Source organism: Salvelinus fontinalis, unplaced genomic scaffold, assembly GCF_029448725.1.
Source record: "Salvelinus fontinalis isolate EN_2023a unplaced genomic scaffold, ASM2944872v1 scaffold_0101, whole genome shotgun sequence".
Taxonomy (NCBI): Eukaryota; Metazoa; Chordata; class Actinopteri; order Salmoniformes; family Salmonidae; genus Salvelinus; species Salvelinus fontinalis.
The window spans coordinates 410,546-434,172 of NW_026600310.1; the positions used below are offsets into that span (position 1 = coordinate 410,546).

Consider the following 23,627-nt stretch of genomic DNA (forward strand, 5'->3'; position numbering starts at 1 on the left):
GGGACACTATAGGACAGAGGGGTCTGAATATAGGGAACACTATAGAACAGAGGGGTCTGATTATAGGGGACACTATAGAACAGAGGGGTCTGATTATAGGGAACACTATAGAACAGAGGGGTCTGATTATAGGGAACACTATAGAACAGAGGGGTCTGATTATAGGGAACACTATAGAACAGAGGGGTCTGATTATAGGGAACACTATAGAACAGAGGGGTCTGATTATAGGGAACACTATAGAACAGAGGGGTCTGATTATAGGGAACACTATAGAACAGAGGGGTCTGATTATAGGGAACACTATAGAACAGAGGGGTCTGATTATAGGGAACACTATAGAACAGAGGGGTCTGATTATAGGGAACACTATAGAACAGAGGGGTCTGATTATAGGGAACACTATAGAACAGAGGGGTCTGATTATAGGGAACACTATAGAACAGAGGGGTCTGATTATAGGGAACACTATAGAACAGAGGGGTCTGATTATAGGGAACACTATAGAACAGAGGGGTCTGATTATAGGGAACACTATAGAACAGAGGGGTCTGATTATAGGGAACACTATAGAACAGAGGGGTCTGATTATAGGGAACACTATAGAACAGAGGGGTCTGATTATAGGGGACACTATAGAACAGAGGGGTCTGATTATAGGGAACACTATAGAACAGAGGGGTCTGATTATAGGGGACACTATAGGACAGAGGGGTCTGAATATAGGGAACACTATAGAACAGAGGGGTCTGATTATAGGGGACACTATAGAACAGAGGGGTCTGATTATAGGGAACACTATAGAACAGAGGGGTCTGATTATAGGGAACACTATAGAACAGAGGGGTCTGATTATAGGGAACACTATAGAACAGAGGGGTCTGATTATAGGGAACACTATAGAACAGAGGGGTCTGATTATAGGGAACACTATAGAACAGAGGGGTCTGATTATAGGGAACACTATAGAACAGAGGGGTCTGATTATAGGGAACACTATAGAACAGAGGGGTCTTATTATAGGGAACACTATAGAACAGAGGGGTCTGATTATAGGGAACACTATAGAACAGAGGGGTCTGATTATAGGGAACACTATAGAACAGAGGGGTCTGATTATAGGGAACACTATAGAACAGAGGGGTCTGATTATAGGGAACACTATAGAACAGAGGGGTCTGATTATAGGGAACACTATAGAACAGAGGGGTCTGATTATAGGGGACACTATAGAACAGAGGGGTCTGATTATAGGGAACACTATAGAACAGAGGGGTCTGATTATAGGGAACACTATAGAACAGAGGGGTCTGATTATAGTGGGAACTATAGAACAGAGGGGTCTGATTATAGGGGACACTATAGAACAGAGGGGTCTGATTATAGGGGACACTATAGAACAGAGGGGTCTGATTATAGGGGACACTATAGAAGAGAGGGGTCTGAATATAGGACACACTATAGGACAGAGGGGTCTGAATATAGGACTCACTATAGAACAGAGGGGTCTGATTATAGGGGACACTATAGAAGAGAGGGGTCTGAATATAGGACACACTATAGGACAGAGGGGTCTGAATATAGGACTCACTATAGAACAGAGGGGTCTGATTATAGGGAACACTATAGAACAGAGGGGTCTGATTATAGGGACACACTATAGGACAGAGGGGTCTGAATATAGGGGACACTATAGGACAGAGGGGTCTGAATATAGGGGACACTATAGAACAGAGGGGTCTGATTATAGGGACACACTATAGGACAGAGGGGTCTGATTATAGGGGACACTATAGAACAGAGGGGTCTGATTATAGGGGACACTATAGAACAGAGGGGTCTGAATATAGGGGACAGTATAGAACAGAGGGGTCTGATTATAGTGGGAACTATAGAACAGAGGGGTCTGAATATAGGGGACAGTATAGAACAGAGGGGTCTGATTATAGTGGGAACTATAGAACAGAGGGGTCTGAATATAGGGGACACTATAGAACAGAGGGGTCTGAATATAGGGGACACTATAGGACAGAGGTAGTGGTGTGTGTGCTCCTCACCACATCCTTCCTGTAGAGGACCTCTAGTATGTTACTCAGTAGTTGACAGCAGGCCTCCAGTTCCTCCTGGTTCTCCAGATGAAACTTCAGCTGTTCTGTCATCAGAGGAAGCAGGATCTCCCGGCAGTCTGCAGGAAACACACAGTACCAATCAATATACCCCTCCATCTACACACAGTACCAATCAATATACCCCTCCATCTACACACAGTACCAATCAATATACCCATCAATCAATATACCCCTCCATCTACACACAGTACCAATCAATATACCCATCCATCTACACACAGTACCAATCAATATGCCCCTCCATCTACACACAGTACCAATCAATATACCCCTCCATCTACACACAGTACCAATCAATATACCCCTCCATCTACACACAGTACCAATCAATATACCCATCAATCAATATACCCCTCCATCTACACACAGTACCAATCAATATACCCATCAATCAATATGCCCCTCTATCTACACAGAGTACCAATCAATATACCCCTCAATCAATATACCCCTCCATCTACACACAGTACCAATCAATATACCCCTCAATCAATATACCCCTCCATCTACACACAGTACCAATCAATATACCCCTCAATCAATATACCCCTCCATCTACACACAGTACCAATCAATATACCCCTCAATCAATATACCCCTCCATCTACACACAGTACCAATCAATATACCCATCATTCAATATGCCCCTCCATCTACACACAGTACCAATCAATATACCCCTCAATCAATATACCCCTCCATCTACACACAGTACCAATCAATATACCCCTCAATCAATAAACCCCTCCATCTACACACAGTACCAATCAATATACCCCTCAATCAATATACCCCTCCATCTACACACAGTACCAATCAATATACCCCTCAATCAATATACCTCTCCATCTACACACAGTACCAATCAATATACCCATCAATCAATATACCCCTCCATCTACACACAGTACCAATCAATATACCCCTCCATCTACACACAGTACCAATCAATATACCCATCAATCAATACACCCCTCCATCTACACACAGTACCAATCAATATACCCCTCCATCTACACACAGTACCAATCAATATACCCCTCCATCTACACACAGTACCAATCAATATACCCCTCCATCTACACACAGTACCAATCAATATACCCCTCCATCTACACACAGTACCAATCAATATACCCATCAATCAATATGCCCCTCCATCTACACACAGTACCAATCAATACACCCATCAATCAATATACCCCTCCATCTACACACAGTACCAATCAATATACCCATCAATCAATATACCCCTCCATCTACACACAGTACCAATCAATATGCCCCTCCATCTACACACAGTACCAATCAATATACCCATCCATCTACACACAGTACCAATCAATATACCCATCAATCAATATACCCCTCCATCTACACACAGTACCAATCAATATACCCCTCCATCTACACACAGTACCAATCAATATACCCATCAATCAATATACCCATCCATCTACACACAGTACCAATCAATATACCCATCAATCAATATGCCCCTCCATCTACACACGGTACCAATCAATATACCCCTCCATCTACACACAGTACCAATCAATATACCCCTCAATCAATATACCCATCCATCTACACACAGTACCAATCAATATACCCATCAATCAATATACCCCTCCATCTACACACAGTACCAATCAATATACCCCTCCATCTACACACAGTACCAATCAATATACCCATCAATCAATATACCCCTCCATCTACACACAGTACCAATCAATATACCCATCAATCAATATACCCCTCCATCTACACACAGTACCAATCAATATACCCCTCCATCTACACACAGTACCAATCAATATACCCATCAATCAATATACCCATCCATCTACACACAGTACCAATCAATATACCCATCAATCAATATGCCCCTCCATCTACACACGGTACCAATCAATATACCCATCAATCAATATGCCCCTCCATCTACACACAGTACCAATCAATATACCCATCAATCAATATGCCCCTCCATCTACACACGGTACCAATCAATATACCCCTCCATCAATATACCCATCCATCTACACACAGTACCAATCAATATACCCATCAATCAATATACCCATCAATCAATATACCCCTCCATCTACACACAGTACCAATCAATATACCCATCAATCAATATGCCCCTCCATCTACACACAGTACCAATCAATATACCCATCAATCAATATACCCATCAATCAATATGCCCCTCCATCTACACACAGTACCAATCAATATACCCCTCCATCTACACACAGTACCAATCAATATACCCATCAATCAATATGCCCCTCCATCTACACACAGTACCAATCAATATACCCATCAATCAATATGCCCCTCCATCTACACACAGTACCAATCAATATACCCATCAATCAATATACCCCTCCATCTACACACAGTACCAATCAATATACCCATCCATCAATATACCCCTCCATCTACACACAGTACCAATCAATATACCCATCAATCAATATGCCCCTCCATCTACACACAGTACCAATCAATATACCCATCAATCAATATACCCATCAATCAATATTCCCCTCCATCTACACACAGTACCAATCAATATACCCCTCCATCTACACACAGTACCAATCAATATACCCATCAATCAATACACCCCTCCATCTACACACAGTACCAATCAATATACCCATCAATCAATATACCCATCCAGCTACACACAGTACCAATCAATATACCCCTCAATCAATATACCCCTCCATCTACACACAGTACCAATCAATATACCCATCAATCAATATACCCCTCCATCTACACACAGTACCAATCAATATACCCATCCATCTACACACAGTACCAATCAATATACCCCTCCATCTACACACAGTACCAATCAATATACCCATCAATCAATATGCCCCTCCATCTACACACAGTACCAATCAATATACCCATCAATCAATATACCCCTCCATCTACACACAGTACCAATCAATATACCCCTCCATCTACACACAGTACCAATCAATATACCCATCAATCAATATACCCATCCATCTACACACAGTACCAATCAATATACCCCTCCATCTACAAACAGTACCAATCAATATACCCATCAATCAATACACCCCTCCATCTACACACAGTACCAATCAATATGCCCCTCCATCTACACACAGTACCAATCAATATACCCATCAATCAATATGCCCCTCCATCTACACACAGTACCAATCAATATACCCCTCAATCAATATACCCATCCATCTACACACAGTACCAATCAATATACCCATCAATCAATATACCCCTCCATCTACACACAGTACCAATCAATATACCCCTCCATCTACACACAGTACCAATCAATATACCCATCAATCAATATACCCCTCCATCTACACACAGTACCAATCAATATACCCATCAATCAATATACCCCTCCATCTACACACAGTACCAATCAATATACCCCTCCATCTACACACAGTACCAATCAATATACCCATCAATCAATATACCCATCCATCTACACACAGTACCAATCAATATACCCATCAATCAATATGCCCCTCCATCTACACACGGTACCAATCAATATACCCATCAATCAATATGCCCCTCCATCTACACACAGTACCAATCAATATACCCATCAATCAATATGCCCCTCCATCTACACACGGTACCAATCAATATACCCCTCCATCAATATACCCATCCATCTACACACAGTACCAATCAATATACCCATCAATCAATATACCCATCAATCAATATACCCCTCCATCTACACACAGTACCAATCAATATACCCATCAATCAATATGCCCCTCCATCTACACACAGTACCAATCAATATACCCATCAATCAATATACCCATCAATCAATATGCCCCTCCATCTACACACAGTACCAATCAATATACCCCTCCATCTACACACAGTACCAATCAATATACCCATCAATCAATATGCCCCTCCATCTACACACAGTACCAATCAATATACCCATCAATCAATATGCCCCTCCATCTACACACAGTACCAATCAATATACCCATCAATCAATATACCCCTCCATCTACACACAGTACCAATCAATATACCCATCCATCAATATACCCCTCCATCTACACACAGTACCAATCAATATACCCATCAATCAATATGCCCCTCCATCTACACACAGTACCAATCAATATACCCATCAATCAATATACCCATCAATCAATATTCCCCTCCATCTACACACAGTACCAATCAATATACCCCTCCATCTACACACAGTACCAATCAATATACCCATCAATCAATACACCCCTCCATCTACACACAGTACCAATCAATATACCCATCAATCAATATACCCATCCAGCTACACACAGTACCAATCAATATACCCCTCAATCAATATACCCCTCCATCTACACACAGTACCAATCAATATACCCATCAATCAATATACCCCTCCATCTACACACAGTACCAATCAATATACCCATCCATCTACACACAGTACCAATCAATATACCCCTCCATCTACACACAGTACCAATCAATATACCCATCAATCAATATGCCCCTCCATCTACACACAGTACCAATCAATATACCCATCAATCAATATACCCCTCCATCTACACACAGTACCAATCAATATACCCCTCCATCTACACACAGTACCAATCAATATACCCATCAATCAATATACCCATCCATCTACACACAGTACCAATCAATATACCCCTCCATCTACAAACAGTACCAATCAATATACCCATCAATCAATACACCCCTCCATCTACACACAGTACCAATCAATATGCCCCTCCATCTACACACAGTACCAATCAATATACCCATCAATCAATATGCCCCTCCATCTACACACAGTACCAATCAATATACCCATCCATCAATATACCCCTCCATCTACACACAGTACCAATCAATATACCCATCCATCAATATACCCCTCCATCTACACACAGTACCAATCAATATGCCCCTCCATCTACACACAGTACCAATCAATATACCCATCCATCAATATACCCCTCCATCTACACACAGTACCAATCAATATACCCATCCATCAATATACCCCTCCATCTACACACAGTACCAATCAATATGCCCCTCCATCTACACACAGTACCAATCAATATACCCCTCCATCTACACACAGTACCAATCAATATACCCATCAATCAATATACCCCTCCATCTACACACAGTACCAATCAATATACCCATCCATCAATATACCCCTCCATCTACACACAGTACCAATCAATATACCCCTCCATCTACACACAGTACCAATCAATATACCCATCAATCAATATGCCCCTCCATCTACACACAGTACCAATCAATATACCCATCAATCAATATGCCCCTCCATCTACACACAGTACCAATCAATATACCCATCAATCAATATGCCCCTCCATCTACACACAGTACCAATCAATATACCCATCAATCAATATACCCCTCCATCTACACACAGTACCAATCAATATACCCATCAATCAATATACCCCTCCATCTACACACAGTACCAATCAATATACCCATCAATCAATATACCCATCAATCAATCTACCCATCCATCAATCTACAAATCTTCCCATCCATCTACCCACCTATCCATCTACCCATCCATCTACCCCTTCATATAGCCCTCCATCTACCCATCTACCCACCCCTCCATCTACCCCTCCATCTACCCATCCATCCATCCATCTACCCATCCATCCATCCATCTACCCACCCATCCATCTATCCATCTACCCATCCATCTATCCATCTACCCATCCATCCATCCATCCATCCACCCACCCATCCACCCACCCACCCATCCATCCATCCATCCACCCACCCACCCATCCATCCATCTACCCACCCATCCATCTATCCATCTACCCATCCATCCATCCATCCATCCACCCACCCACCCATCCATCTACCCACCCATCCATCCATCTACCCACCCATCCATCCATCTACCCATACCTCCATCCATCTACCCATACCTCCATCTACCCATACCTCCATCTACCCATACCTCCATCTACCCATACCTCCATCTACCCATACCTCCATCTACCCATACCTCCATCTACCCATACCTCCATCTACCCATACCTCCATCTACCCATACCTCCATCCATCTACCCATACCTCCATCTACCCATACCTCCATCTACCCATACCTCCATCTACCCATACCTCCATCTACCCATACCTCCATCTACCCATCCATCCATCTACCCATACCTCCATCTACCCATACCTCCATCTACCCATCCATCCATCCATCTACCCACCCATCCATCTATCTACCCATCCATCCATCCATCTACCCACCCATCCATCTATCTACCCATACATCCATCTACCCATCCATCCATCCATCCATCTACCCACCCATCCATCTATCTACCCATACCTCCATCTACCCATCCATCCATCCATCTACCCACCCATCCATCCATCTACCCACCCATCCATCTATCTACCCACCCATCCATCTATCTACCCACCCATCCATCTATCTACCCATACCTCCATCTATCTACCCATACCTCCATCTATCTACCCATACCTCCATCTATCTACCCATACCTCCATCTATCTACCCATACCTCCATCTACCCATACCTCCATCTACCCATACCTCCATCTACCCATACCTCCATCTACCCATACCTCCATCCACCCACCCACCCACCCACCCATCCATCCATCCATCCATCCATCCATCCACAAAGTACTAAAGTAACCCAGTTCTTTTGGAACTTCTGTAATAGTGTAAAATGTGTAATATTTACTGTACAGTTTTATTGATTATTTCACTTTTGTTTATTATCTTCTTAACTTGCTTTGGCAATGTAAACATAGGTTTCCCATGCCAATAACGCCATTAAATTAAAATAGAGAAATAGAGAGAGAGAAAGTGAAAGAGAGAGGGGGAATGAGAGAGGGAGAGAGAGAGAGAGAGAGTCAGCGAGTAGGAAATCCATATGGAGAGAGTTACCTGAGGCGGTCAATGATAAATTACCATATGTTATTAAACCCAGAAATTCCAATCTAGAGGTATAGCACAGTGCCGTGTGGTTAAAATGAAAGCTTGGGGCCTGAGGGACCAATAGTGGGAAGGATAGAGAACAGCCCTTCCTGGGATGAAATAGATAGAGAGAGAGAGGAGGAATCGAGAGACATGGGTCAGGGAGAAGAGGAGGGATGGAGAGACATGGGTCAGGGAGAAGAGGAGGAATGGAGAGACATGGGTCAGGGAGAAGAGGAGGATAGAGAGACATGGGTCAGGGAGAAGAGGAGGAATGGAGGGACATGGGTCAGGGAGAAGAGGAGGATGGAGAGACATGGGTCAGGGAGAAGAGGAGGATGGAGAGACATGGGTCAGGGAGAAGAGGAGGATGGAGAGACATGGGTCAGGGAGAAGAGGAGGATGAAGAGACATGGGTCAGGGAGAAGAGGAGGATGGAGAGACATGGGTCAGGGAGAAGAGGAGGAATGGAGAGACATGGGTCAGGGAGAAGAGGAGGATGGAGAGACATGGATCAGGGAGAAGAGGAGGATGGAGAGACATGGGTCAGGGAGAAGAGGAGGAATGGAGGAGGATGGAGAGACATGGGTCAGGGAGAAGAGGAGGATGGAGGGACATGGGTCAGGGAGAAGAGGAGGAATGGAGGGACATGGGTCAGGGAGAAGAGGAGGAATGGAGGGACATGGGTCAGGGAGAAGAGGAGGAATGGAGGGACATGGGTCAGGGAGAAGAGGAGGGATGGAGAGACATGGGTCAGGGAGAAGAGGAGGGATGGAGAGACATGGGTCAGGGAGAAGAGGAGGAATGGAGAGACATGGGTCAGGGAGAAGAGGAGGAAAGAGAGACATGGGTCAGGGAGAAGAGGAGGAATGGAGGGACATGGGTCAGGGAGAAGAGGAGGATGGAGAGACATGGGTCAGGGAGAAGAGGAGGATGGAGAGACATGGGTCAGGGAGAAGAGGAGGATGAGGGACATGGGTCAGGGAGAAGAGGAGGATGGAGAGACATGGGTCAGGGAGAAGAGGAGGAATGGAGGGACATGGGTCAGGGAGAAGAGGAGGATGGAGAGACAAGGGTCAGGGAGAAGAGGAGGAATGGAGGGACATGGGTCAGGGAGAAGAGGAGGATGAGAGACATGGGTCAGGGAGAATAAGAGGAATGGAGGGACATGGGTCAGGGAGAAGAGGAGGATGAGGGACATGGGTCAGGGAGAAGAGGAGGATGAGAGACATGGGTCAGGGAGAAGAGGAGGATGGAGGGACATGGGTCAGGGAGAAGAGGAGGATGGAGGGACATGGGTCAGGGAGAAGAGGAGGAATGGAGGGACATGGGTCAGGGAGAAGAGGAAGATGGAGAGACATGGGTCAGGGAGAAGAGGAGGATGGAGAGACATGGGTCAGGGAGAAGAGGAGGAATGGAGAGACATGGGTCAGGGAGAAGAGGAGGAATGGAGAGACATGAGCCAGGGAGAAGAGGAGGATGGAGAGACATGGGTCAGGGAGAAGAGGAGGATGAGAGACATGGGTCAGGGAGAAGAGGAGGATGGAGAGACATGGGTCAGGGAGAAGAGGAGGAATGTAGAGACATGGGCCAGGGAGAAGAGGAGGAATGGAGAGACATGGGTCAGGGAGAAGAGGAGGATGGAGAGACATGGGTCAGGGAGAAGAGGAGGATGAGAGACATGGGTCAGGGAGAAGAGGAGGATGGAGGGACATGGGTCAGGGAGAAGAGGAGGATGGAGAGACATGGGTCAGGGAGAAGAGGAGGAATGGAGAGACATGGGTCAGGGAGAAGAGGAGGATGAGAGACATGGGTCAGGGAGAAGAGGAGGATGGAGGGACATGGGTCAGGGAGAAGAAGAGGAATGGAGGGACATGGGTCAGTGAGAAGAGGAGGATGGAGGGACATGGGTCAGGGAGAAGAGGAGGATGAGAGACATGGGTCAGGGAGAAGAGGAGGATGGAGGGACATGGGTCAGGGAGAAGAGGAGGATGGAGAGATATGGGTCAGGGAGAAGAGGAGGATGGAGAGACATGGGTCAGGGAGAAGAGGAGGATAAGAGACATGGGTCAGGGAGAAGAGGAGGATGAGAGACATGGGTCAGGGAGAAGAGGAGGATGAGAGACATGGGTCAGGGAGAAGAAGAGGAATGGAGGGACATGGGTCAGGGAGAAGAGGAGGATGAGGGACATGGGTCAGGGAGAAGAGGAGGATGAGAGACATGGGTCAGGGAGAAGAGGAGGATGGAGGGACATGGGTCAGGGAGAAGAGGAGGATGGAGGGACATGGGTCAGGGAGAAGAGGAGGATGGAGGGACATGGGTCAGGGAGAAGAGGAGGATGGAGAGACATGGGTCAGGGAGAAGAGGAGGAATGGAGAGACATGGGCCAGGGAGAAGAGGAGGAATGGAGAGACATGGGCCAGGGAGAAGAGAAGGAATGGAGGGACATGGGTCAGGGAGAAGAGGAGGAATGGAGAGACATGGGTCAGGGAGAAGAGGAGGAATGGAGGGACATGGGTCAGGGAGAAGAGGAGGATGAGAGACATGGGTCAGGGAGAAGAGGAGGATGAGGGACATGGGTCAGGGAGAAGAGGAGGATGAGGGACATGAGTCAGGGAGAAGAGGAGGATGAGAGACATGGGTCAGGGAGAAGAGGAGGATGAGAGACATGGGTCAGGGAGAAGAAGAGGAATGGAGGGACATGGGTCAGGGAGAAGAGGAGGATGGAGGGACATGGGTCAGGGAGAAGAGGAGGATGAGAGACATGGGTCAGGGAGAAGAGGAGGATGGAGGGACATGGGTCAGGGAGAAGAGGAGGATGGAGGGACATGGGTCAGGGAGAAGAGGAAGATGGAGAGACATGGGTCAGGGAGAAGAGGAGGATGAGGGACATGGGTCAGGGAGAAGAGGAGGAATGGAGGGACATGGGTCAGGGAGAAGAGGAGGATGGAGGAGGATGGAGGGACATGGGTCAGGGAGAAGAGGAGGAATGGAAAGACATGGGTCAGGGAGAAGAGGAGGATGGAGGGACATGGGTAATGGATAAGAGGAGGATGGAGGGACATGGGTCAGGGAGAAGAGGAGGAATGGAGGGACATGGGTCAGGGAGAAGAGGAGGAATGGAGGGGCATGGGTCAGGGAGAAGAGGAGGATGGAGAGACATGGGTCAGGGAGAAGAGGAGGAATGGAGAGACATGGGCCAGGGAGAAGAGGAGGATGGAGGGACATGGGTCAGGGAGAAGAGGAGGAATGGAGAGACATGGGTCAGGGAGAAGAGGAGGATGGAGGGACATGGGTCAGGGAGAAGAGGAGGAATGGAGGGACATGGGTCAGGGAGAAGAGGAGGATGAGGGACATGGGTCAGGGAGAAGAAGAGGAATGGAGGGACATGGGTCAGGGAGAAGAGGAGGATGGAGAGACATGGGCCAGGGAGAAGAGGAGGATGGAGAGACATGGGTCAGGGAGAAGAGGAGGATGAGAGACATGGGTCAGGGAGAAGAGGAGGATGGAGAAACATGGGTCAGGGAGAAGAGGAGGATGAGGGACATGGGTCAGGGAGAAGAGGAGGATGAGAGACATGGGTCAGGGAGAAGAGGAGGATGAGAGACATGGGTCAGGGAGAAGAAGAGGAATGGAGGGACATGGGTCAGGGAGAAGAGGAGGATGGAGAGACATGGGACAGGGAGAAGAGGAGGGATGGAGAGACATGGGTCAGGGAGAAGAGGAGGATGGAGAGACATGGGTCAGGGAGAAGAGGAGGATGGAGAGACATGGGTCAGGGAGAAGAAGAGGAATGGAGGGACATGGGTCAGTGAGAAGAGGAGGAATGGAGAGACATGGGTCAGGGAGAAGAGGAGGATGGAGAGACATGGGTCAGGGAGAAGAGGAGGATGAGAGACATGGGTCAGGGAGAAGAAGAGGAATGGAGGGACATGGGTCAGGTAGAAGAGGAGGATGGAGGGACATGGGTCAGGGAGAAGAGGAGGATGGAGACATGGGTCAGGGAGAAGAGGAGGATGAGAGACATGGGTCAGGGAGAAGAGGAGGATGGAGAGACATGGGTCAGGGAGAAGAGGAGGATGGAGAGACATGGGTCAGGGAGAAGAGGAGGATGGAGAGACATGGGTCAGAGAGAAGAGGAGGAATGGAGGGACATGGGTCAGGGAGAAGAGGAGGAATGGAGAGACATGGGTCAGGGAGAAGAGGAGGATGGAGGGACATGGGTCAGAGAGAAGAGGAAGATGGAGAGACATGGGTCAGGGAGAAGAGGAGGATGGAGGGACATGGGTCAGGGAGAAGAGGAGGATGGAGGGACATGGGTCAGGGAGAAGAGGAGGATGGAGAGACATGGGTCAGGGAGAAGAGGAGGATGAGGGACATGGGTCAGGGAGAAGAGGAGGAATGGAGGGACATGGGTCAGGGAGAAGAGGAGGATGGAAGAGGATGGAGGGACATGGGTCAGGGAGAAGAGGAGGAATGGAAAGACATGGGTCAGGGAGAAGAGGAGGATGGAGAGACATGGGTCAGGGAGAAGAGGAGGATGGAGAGACATGGGTCAGGGAGAAGAGGAGGATGGAGAGACATGGGTCAGGGAGAAGAGGAGGATGGAGAGACATGGGTCAGAGAGAAGAGGAGGAATGGAGGGACATGGGTCAGGGAGAAGAGGAGGAATGGAGAGACATGGGTCAGGGAGAAGAGGAGGATGGAGGGACATGGGTCAGAGAGAAGAGGAAGATGGAGAGACATGGGTCAGGGAGAAGAGGAGGATGGAGGGACATGGGTCAGGGAGAAGAGGAGGATGGAGGGACATGGGTCAGGGAGAAGAGGAGGATGGAGAGACATGGGTCAGGGAGAAGAGGAGGATGAGGGACATGGGTCAGGGAGAAGAGGAGGAATGGAGGGACATGGGTCAGGGAGAAGAGGAGGATGGAAGAGGATGGAGGGACATGGGTCAGGGAGAAGAGGAGGAATGGAAAGACATGGGTCAGGGAGAAGAGGAGGATGGAGAGACATGGGTCAGGGAGAAGAGGAGGATGGAGAGACATGGGTCAGGGAGAAGAGGAGGAATGGAGAGACATGGGCCAGGGAGAAGAGGAGGATGGAGGGACATGGTTCAGGGAGAAGAGGAGGAATGGAGAGACATGGGTCAGGGAGAAGAGGAGGAATGGAGGGACATGGGTCAGGGAGAAGAGGAGGATGGAGGGACATGGGTCAGGGAGAAGAGGAGGATGGAGGGACATGGGTCAGGGAGAAGAGGAGGAATGGAGGGACATGGGTCAGGGAGAAGAGGAGGATGAGAGACATGGGTCAGGGAGAAGAAGAGGAATGGAGGGACATGGGTCAGGGAGAAGAGGAGGAATGGAGGGACATGGGTCAGGGAGAAGAGGAGGAATGGAGGGACATGGGTCAGGGAGAAGAGGAGGATGAGAGACATGGGTCAGGGAGAAGAGGAGGAATGGAGGGACATGGGTCAGGGAGAAGAGGAGGATGAGGGACATGGGTCAGGGAGAAGAGGAGGATGGAGAGACATGGGTCAGGGAGAAGAGGAGGAATGGAGGGACATGGGTCAGGGAGAAGAGGAGGATGGAGAGACAAGGGTCAGGGAGAAGAGGAGGAATGGAGGGACATGGGTCAGGGAGAAGAGGAGGATGAGAGACATGGGTCAGGGAGAATAAGAGGAATGGAGGGACATGGGTCAGGGAGAAGAGGAGGAATGGAGGGACATGGGTCAGGGAGAAGAGGAGGATGGAGGGACATGGGTCAGGGAGAAGAGGAGGATGGAGGGACATGGGTCAGGGAGAAGAGGAGGAATGGAGGGACATGGGTCAGGGAGAAGAGGAGGATGAGAGACATGGGTCAGGGAGAAGAAGAGGAATGGAGGGACATGGGTCAGGGAGAAGAGGAGGAATGGAGGGACATGGGTCAGGGAGAAGAGGAGGAATGGAGGGACATGGGTCAGGGAGAAGAGGAGGATGAGAGACATGGGTCAGGGAGAAGAGGAGGAATGGAGGGACATGGGTCAGGGAGAAGAGGAGGATGAGGGACATGGGTCAGGGAGAAGAGGAGGATGGAGAGACATGGGTCAGGGAGAAGAGGAGGAATGGAGGGACATGGGTCAGGGAGAAGAGGAGGATGGAGAGACAAGGGTCAGGGAGAAGAGGAGGAATGGAGGGACATGGGTCAGGGAGAAGAGGAGGATGAGAGACATGGGTCAGGGAGAATAAGAGGAATGGAGGGACATGGGTCAGGGAGAAGAGGAGGATGAGGGACATGGGTCAGGGAGAAGAGGAGGATGAGAGACATGGGTCAGGGAGAAGAGGAGGATGAGAGACATGGGTCAGGGAGAAGAGGAGGATGGAGGGACATGGGTCAGGGAGAAGAGGAGGATGGAGGGACATGGGTCAGGGAGAAGAGGAGGAATGGAGGGACATGGGTCAGGGAGAAGAGGAAGATGGAGAGACATGGGTCAGGGAGAAGAGGAGGATGGAGAGACATGGGTCAGGGAGAAGAGGAGGAATGGAGAGACATGGGTCAGGGAGAAGAGGAGGAATGGAGAGACATGGGTCAGGGAGAAGAGGAGGAATGGAGAGACATGAGCCAGGGAGAAGAGGAGGATGGAGAGACATGGGTCAGGGAGAAGAGGAGGATGAGAGACATGGTTCAGGGAGAAGAGGAGGATGGAGAGACATGGGTCAGGGAGAAGAGGAGGAATGTAGAGACATGGGTCAGGGAGAAGAGGAGGAATGGAGAGACATGGGTCAGGGAGAAGAGGAGGATGGAGAGACATGGGTCAGGGAGAAGAGGAGGATGAGAGACATGGGTCAGGGAGAAGAGGAGGATGGAGGGACATGGGTCAGGGAGAAGAGGAGGATGGAGAGACATGGGTCAGGGAGAAGAGGAGGAATGGAGAGACATGGGTCAGGGAGAAGAGGAGGATGAGAGACATGGGTCAGGGAGAAGAGGAGGATGGAGGGACATGGGTCAGGGAGAAGAAGAGGAATGGAGGGACATGGGTCAGTGAGAAGAGGAGGATGGAGGGACATGGGTCAGGGAGAAGAGGAGGATGAGAGACATGGGTCAGGGAGAAGAGGAGGATGGAGGGACATGGGTCAGGGAGAAGAGGAGGATGGAGAGACATGGGTCAGGGAGAAGAGGAGGAATGGAGAGACATGGGTCAGGGAGAAGAGGAGGATGAGAGACATGGGTCAGGGAGAAGAGGAGGATGGAGGGACATGGGTCAGGGAGAAGAAGAGGAATGGAGGGACATGGGTCAGTGAGAAGAGGAGGATGGAGGGACATGGGTCAGGGAGAAGAGGAGGATGAGAGACATGGGTCAGGGAGAAGAGGAGGATGGAGGGACATGGGTCAGGGAGAAGAGGAGGATGGAGAGATATGGGTCAGGGAGAAGAGGAGGATGGAGAGACATGGGTCAGGGAGAAGAGGAGGATAAGAGACATGGGTCAGGGAGAAGAGGAGGATGAGAGACATGGGTCAGGGAGAAGAGGAGGATGAGAGACATGGGTCAGGGAGAAGAAGAGGAATGGAGGGACATGGGTCAGGGAGAAGAGGAGGATGAGGGACATGGGTCAGGGAGAAGAGGAGGATGAGAGACATGGGTCAGGGAGAAGAGGAGGATGGAGGGACATGGGTCAGGGAGAAGAGGAGGATGGAGGGACATGGGTCAGGGAGAAGAGGAGGATGGAGAGACATGGGTCAGGGAGAAGAGGAGGAATGGAGAGACATGGGCCAGGGAGAAGAGGAGGAATGGAGAGACATGGGCCAGGGAGAAGAGAAGGAATGGAGGGACGTGGGTCAGGGAGAAGAGGAGGAATGGAGAGACATGGGTCAGGGAGAAGAGGAGGAATGGAGGGACATGGGTCAGGGAGAAGAGGAGGATGAGAGACATGGGTCAGGGAGAAGAGGAGGATGAGGGACATGGGTCAGGGAGAAGAGGAGGATGAGGGACACGAGTCAGGGAGAAGAGGAGGATGAGAGACATGGGTCAGGGAGAAGAGGAGGATGAGAGACATGGGTCAGGGAGAAGAAGAGGAATGGAGGGACATGGGTCAGGGAGAAGAGGAGGATGGAGGGACATGGGTCAGGGAGAAGAGGAGGATGAGAGACATGGGTCAGGGAGAAGAGGAGGATGGAGGGACATGGGTCAGGGAGAAGAGGAGGATGGAGGGACATGGGTCAGGGAGAAGAGGAAGATGGAGAGACATGGGTCAGGGAGAAGAGGAGGATGAGGGACATGGGTCAGGGAGAAGAGGAGGAATGGAGGGACATGGGTCAGGGAGAAGAGGAGGATGGAGGAGGATGGAGGGACATGGGTCAGGGAGAAGAGGAGAAATGGAAAGACATGGGTCAGGGAGAAGAGGAGGATGGAGGGACATGGGTCATGGAGAAGAGGAGGATGGAGGGACATGGGTCAGGGAGAAGAGGAGGAATGGAGGGACATGGGTCAGGGAGAAGAGGAGGAATGGATGGGCATGGGTCAGGGAGAAGAGGAGGATGGAGAGACATGGGTCAGGGAGAAGAGGAGGAATGGAGAGACATGGGCCAGGGAGAAGAGGAGGATGGAGGGACATGGGTCAGGGAGAAGAGGAGGAATGGAGAGACATGGGTCAGGGAGAAGAGGAGGATGGAGGGACATGAGTCAGGGAGAAGAGGAGGAATGGAGGGACATGGGTCAGGGAGAAGAGGAGGAATGGAGGGACATGAGTCAGGGAGAAGAGGAGGAATGGAGGGACATGAGTCAGGGAGAAGAGGAGGAATGGAGGGACATGGGTCAGGGAGAAGAGGAGGATGAGGGACATGGGTCAGGGAGAAGAAGAGGAATGGAGGGACATGGGTCAGGGAGAAGAGGAGGATGGAGAGACATGGGCCAGGGAGAAGAGGAGGATGGAGAGACATGGGTCAGGGAGAAGAGGAGGATGAGAGACATGGGTCAGGGAGAAGAGGAGGATGGAGAAACATGGGTCAGGGAGAAGAGGAGGATGAGGGACATGGGTCAGGGAGAAGAGGAGGATGAGAGACATGGGTCAGGGAGAAGAGGAGGATGAGAGACATGGGTCAGGGAGAAGAAGAGGAATGGAGGGACATGGGTCAGGGAGAAGAGGAGGATGGAGAGACATGGGACAGGGAGAAGAGGAGGGATGGAGAGACATGGGTCAGGGAGAAGAGGAGGATGGAGAGACATGGGTCAGGGAGAAGAGGAGGATGGAGAGACATGGGTCAGGGAGAAGAAGAGGAATGGAGGGACATGGGTCAGGGAGAAGAGGAGGAATGGAGGGACATGGGTCAGGGAGAAGAGGAGGAATGGAGGGACATGGGTCAGGGAGAAGAGGAGGATGAGAGACATGGGTCAGGGAGAAGAGGAGGAATGGAGGGACATGGGTCAGGGAGAAGAGGAGGATGAGAGACATGGGTCAGGGAGAAGAGGAGGAATGGAGGGACATGGGTCAGGGAGAAGAGGAGGATGGAGGGACATGGGTCAGGGAGAAGAGGAGGATGGAGAGACATGGGTCAGGTAGAAGAGGAGGATGGAGGGACATGGGTCAGGGAGAAGAGGAGGATGGAGAGACATGGGTCAGGGAGAAGAGGAGGATGAGAGACATGGGTCAGGGAGAAGAGGAGGATGGAGAGACATGGGTCAGGGAGAAGAGGAGGATGGAGAGACATGGGTCAGTGAGAAGAGGAGGATGGAGAGACATGGGTCAGAGAGAAGAGGAGGAATGGAGGGACATGGGTCAGGGAGAAGAGGAGGAATGGAGAGACATGGGTCAGGGAGAAGAGGAGGATGGAGAGACATGGGTCAGGGAGAAGAGGAGGATGGAGAGACATGGGTCAGGGAGAAGAGGAGGATGGAGAGACATGGGTCAGGGAGAAGAGGAGGATGGAGAGACATGGGTCAGGGAGAAGAGGAGGATGGAGAGACATGGGTCAGGGAGAAGAGGAGGATGGAGAGACATGGGTCAGGGAGAAGAGGAGGAATGGAGAGACATGGGTCAGGGAGAAGAGGAGGAATGGGGGGACATGGGTCAGGGAGAAGAGGAGGAATGGAGAGACATGGGTCAGTGAGAAGAGGAGGAATGGAGGAGGATGAGGGACATGGGTCAGGGAGAAGAGGAGGATGGAGAGACATGGGTCAGGGAAAGGAGGATGATGGAGGACCTTCCCCTGGTCAGAAGCTCAGAACCTTAAAGGGGCAATCAATGATTTCTACATCCACTTGTGGATATATAGCCATTCATTATTGAACTGTATATAATGAATGTCTGGAGGTAAGTTCACCTGTCTAACCCAGCGGTCACCAACTTCATCTGAATCTAACATCACTTTCACAGTCAGAAAATGAAGCAGAGATATCTGCAACACGAACCGAATGAAACCAGTTCTGTAGGAATGAGGTTTGTGCAGTAGGTCTAATACATTATCACAGCATATTGACTACATGGCTGGTTTAATACATTATCACAGCATATTGACTACATGTCTGGTCTAATACATTATCACAGCATATTGACTACATGGCTGGTTTAATACATTATCACAGCATATTGACTATATGTCTGGTCTAATACATTATCACAGCATATTGACTACATGTCTGGTCTAATACATTATCACAGCATATTGACTACATGTCTGGTGTAATACATTATCACAGCATATTGACTATATGTCTGGTCTAATACATTATCACAGCATATTGATTATATGTCTGGTCTAATACATTATCACAGCATATTGACTACATGCCTGTTCTAATACATTATCACAGCATATTGACTACATGTCTGGTCTAATACATTATCACAGCATATTGACTACATGTCTGGTCTAATACATTATCACAGCATATTGACTACATGTCTGGTCTAATACATTATCACAGCATATTGACTACATGTCTGGTCTAATACATTATCACAGCATATTGACTACATGTCTGGTCTAATACATTATCACAGCATATTGACTACATGTCTGGTGTAATACATTATCACAGCATATTGACTACATGTCTGGTCTAATACATTATCACAGCATATTGACTATATGTCTGGTCTAATACATTATCACAGCATATTGACTACATGTCTGGTCTAATACATTATCACATCATACTGACTACATGTCTGTTCTAATACATTATCACATCATATTGACTGTATGCATGGTCTAATACATTATCACAGCATATTGACTACATGTCTGTCCTGACAATATTCTTCTTCTCAGACCACATTATATTACACAACTCCAGCGTGGATCAGTTGCAGAGAGAAATATTCCTCGATATAGAAAAGAAAAAGACAGGACAAACTTCTAATAACACAGAGGTATTTGATACACCTGACTGCTCATTCACTGCAGCGCGACAGGAAGTAGGGGAGAAGTGTGTTTTATGTTTGTAAAAGTGTTGAATAAAAACAGTGTTGCCACGGCTGACACAAACAAATCTCCAATCTGAGGGGCTCATCGTCTATAGTGTTAAATACCTTGTCTTTCCAGTGCTGAAATTCCCTCCCTCTCCCTCCCTTCCTCCATGGGAAACATACACACAAGCAAACACTCACCCTCACACACACAAGCAAACACTCACCCTCTCACACAAACACTCACCCTCTCACACACACAAACACTCACCCTCTCACACACACAAACACTCACCCTCACAAGCAAACACTCATCCTCTCACACAAACACTCACCCTCTCACACACACAAACACTCACCCTCTCACAAACACAAACACTCACCCTCTCACAAACACTCACCCTCTCACAAACACTCACCCTCTCACACACACAAACACTCACCCTCTCACACACACAAACACTCACCCTCTCACACACACAAACACTCACCCTCACACACACACTCACCCTCTCACACACACAAACACTCACCCTCTCACACACACAAACACTCACCCTCTCACACACACAAACACTCACCCTCTCACACACACAAACACTCACCCTCTCACACACACAAACACTCACCCTCACACACACACAAACACTCACCCTCACACACACACAAACACTCACCCTCTCACACACACAAACACTCACCCTCTCACACACACAAACACTCACCCTCTCACACACACAAACACTCACCCTCTCACACACACAAACACTCACCCTCTCACACACACAAACACTCACCCTCTCACACACACAAACACTCACCCTCTCACACACACAAACACTCACCCTCTCACACACACAAACACTCACCCTCTCACACACACAAACACTCACCCTCTCACACACACACACTCACACAAACACTCACACAAACCCTCACCCTCTCACACACACATAAACCCTCACCCTCTCACACAAACACTCACCCTCTCACACACACAAACACTCACCCTCTCACACACACAAACACTCACCCTCTCACACACACTCACACAAACCCTCACCCTCTCACACACACATAAACCCTCACACACACACATAAACCCTCACACACACACATAAACCCTCACCCTCTCTCACACACACAAACCCTCACCCTCTCACACACACATACACAGACACTCACCCTCTCACACACACATACAAACACTCACCCTCTCACACACACTCCCTCTCTCACACACACTCACCCTCACACACACTCACCCTCTCACACACACATACACACACACACTCACCCTCTCACACACTCACCCTCTCACACACATACAAACACTCACCCTCTCACCCTCACACACACACAAACCCTCACCCTCACACACACACAAACCCTCACACACACACAAACCCTCACCCTCTCACACACACATACACAGACACTCACCCTCTCACACACACATACAAACACTCACCCTCTCACACACACTCACCCTCTCACACACACTCACCCTCTCACACACTCAAACACTCACCCTCTCACCCTCACACACACACAAACCCTCACACACACACACAAACCCTCACCCTCTCACACACACATACACAAACACTCACCCTCACACACACACAAACCCTCACCCTCACACACACACAAACCCTCACCCTCTCACACACACAAACCCTCACCCTCTCACACACACAAACCCTCACCCTCTCACACACACAAACCCTCACCCTCTCACACACACATACACAAACCCTCACCCTCTCACACACATACACAAACACTCACCCTCTCACACACACAAACCCTCTCACACACACAAACACTCACCCTCTCACACACACAAACACTCACTCTCTCACACACACATACACAAACACTCACCCTCTCACACACACATACACAAAACACTCACCCTCTCACACACACACTCACCCTCTCACACACACAAACACTCACCCTCTCACACACACATACACAAACACTCACCCTCTCACACACACATACACAAAACACTCACCCTCTCACACACACACTCACCCTCTCACACACACAAACACAAACACTCACCCTCTCACACACACATACACAAACACTCACCCTCTCACACACACATACACAAAACACTCACCCTCTCACACACACATACACAAAACACTCACCCTCTCACACACACACTCACCCTCTCACACACACTAATCCTCTCACACACATACAGAGACAGGCGTTCTAGTCCTCCCACATAGCTAGATGAACAGCACCAAGTCATCTGTTTACGTGGGATAAACACACACCTCTCTCACACACACACAAACCCTCACCCTCTCACACACACACACACACAACGTGGGATAAACACACAGAGGCACTTCAGAAATGACAGGCCATCCACATTGTTGCACGGACTGGCTGGCTCAGGTTCAATAGACGAGACCAGAGGGTTGGGATTGGTCCATATTCACTAGAGGATTGGTCCATATTAGACCAGAGGGTTGGGATTGGTCCATATTCACTAGAGGGTTGGTCCATATTAGACCAGAGGGTTGGGATTGGTCCATATTCACTAGAGGGTTGGTCCATATTCACTAGGGTTTAATATATTAGACTAGAGGGTTGGCCCATATTAGACTAGAGGGTTGGCCCATATTAGACTAGAGGGTTGGCCCATATTAGACTAGAGGGTTGGCCCATATTAGACTAGAGGGTTGGTCCATATTAGACTAGAGGGTTGGTCCATATTAGACTAGAGGGTTGGCCCATATTAGACTAGAGGGTTGGTCCATATTAGACTAGAGGGTTGGCCCATATTAGACTAGAGGGTTGGCCCATATTAGACTAGAGGGTTGGCCCATATTAGACTAGAGGGTTGGTCCATATTAGACTAGAGGGTTGGCCCATACTAGAGACTAGAGGGTTGGCCCATATTAGACTAGAGGGTTGGCCCATATTAGACTAGAGGGTTGGCCCATATTAGACTAGAGGGTTGGCCCATATTAGACTAGAGGGTTGGCCCATATTAGACTAGAGGGTTGGCCCATATTAGACTA

At 48.8% G+C, this 23,627-nt stretch overlaps 1 protein-coding gene across 2 annotated transcripts in view; it reads right to left on the reverse strand.

Moving 5' to 3' along the window:
• LOC129843261 (dedicator of cytokinesis protein 1-like) overlaps nucleotides 1–23,627 on the reverse strand; it is a 68,676-nt gene that overhangs the window by 25,201 nt on the left and 19,848 nt on the right. For both annotated transcript variants that reach the window (XM_055911879.1, XM_055911880.1), the window contains one exon: nucleotides 2,058–2,185. In XM_055911879.1, coding sequence (XP_055767854.1) covers nucleotides 2,058–2,185 — 128 coding nt within the window. The remainder of the gene's footprint in view (nucleotides 1–2,057; nucleotides 2,186–23,627) is intronic.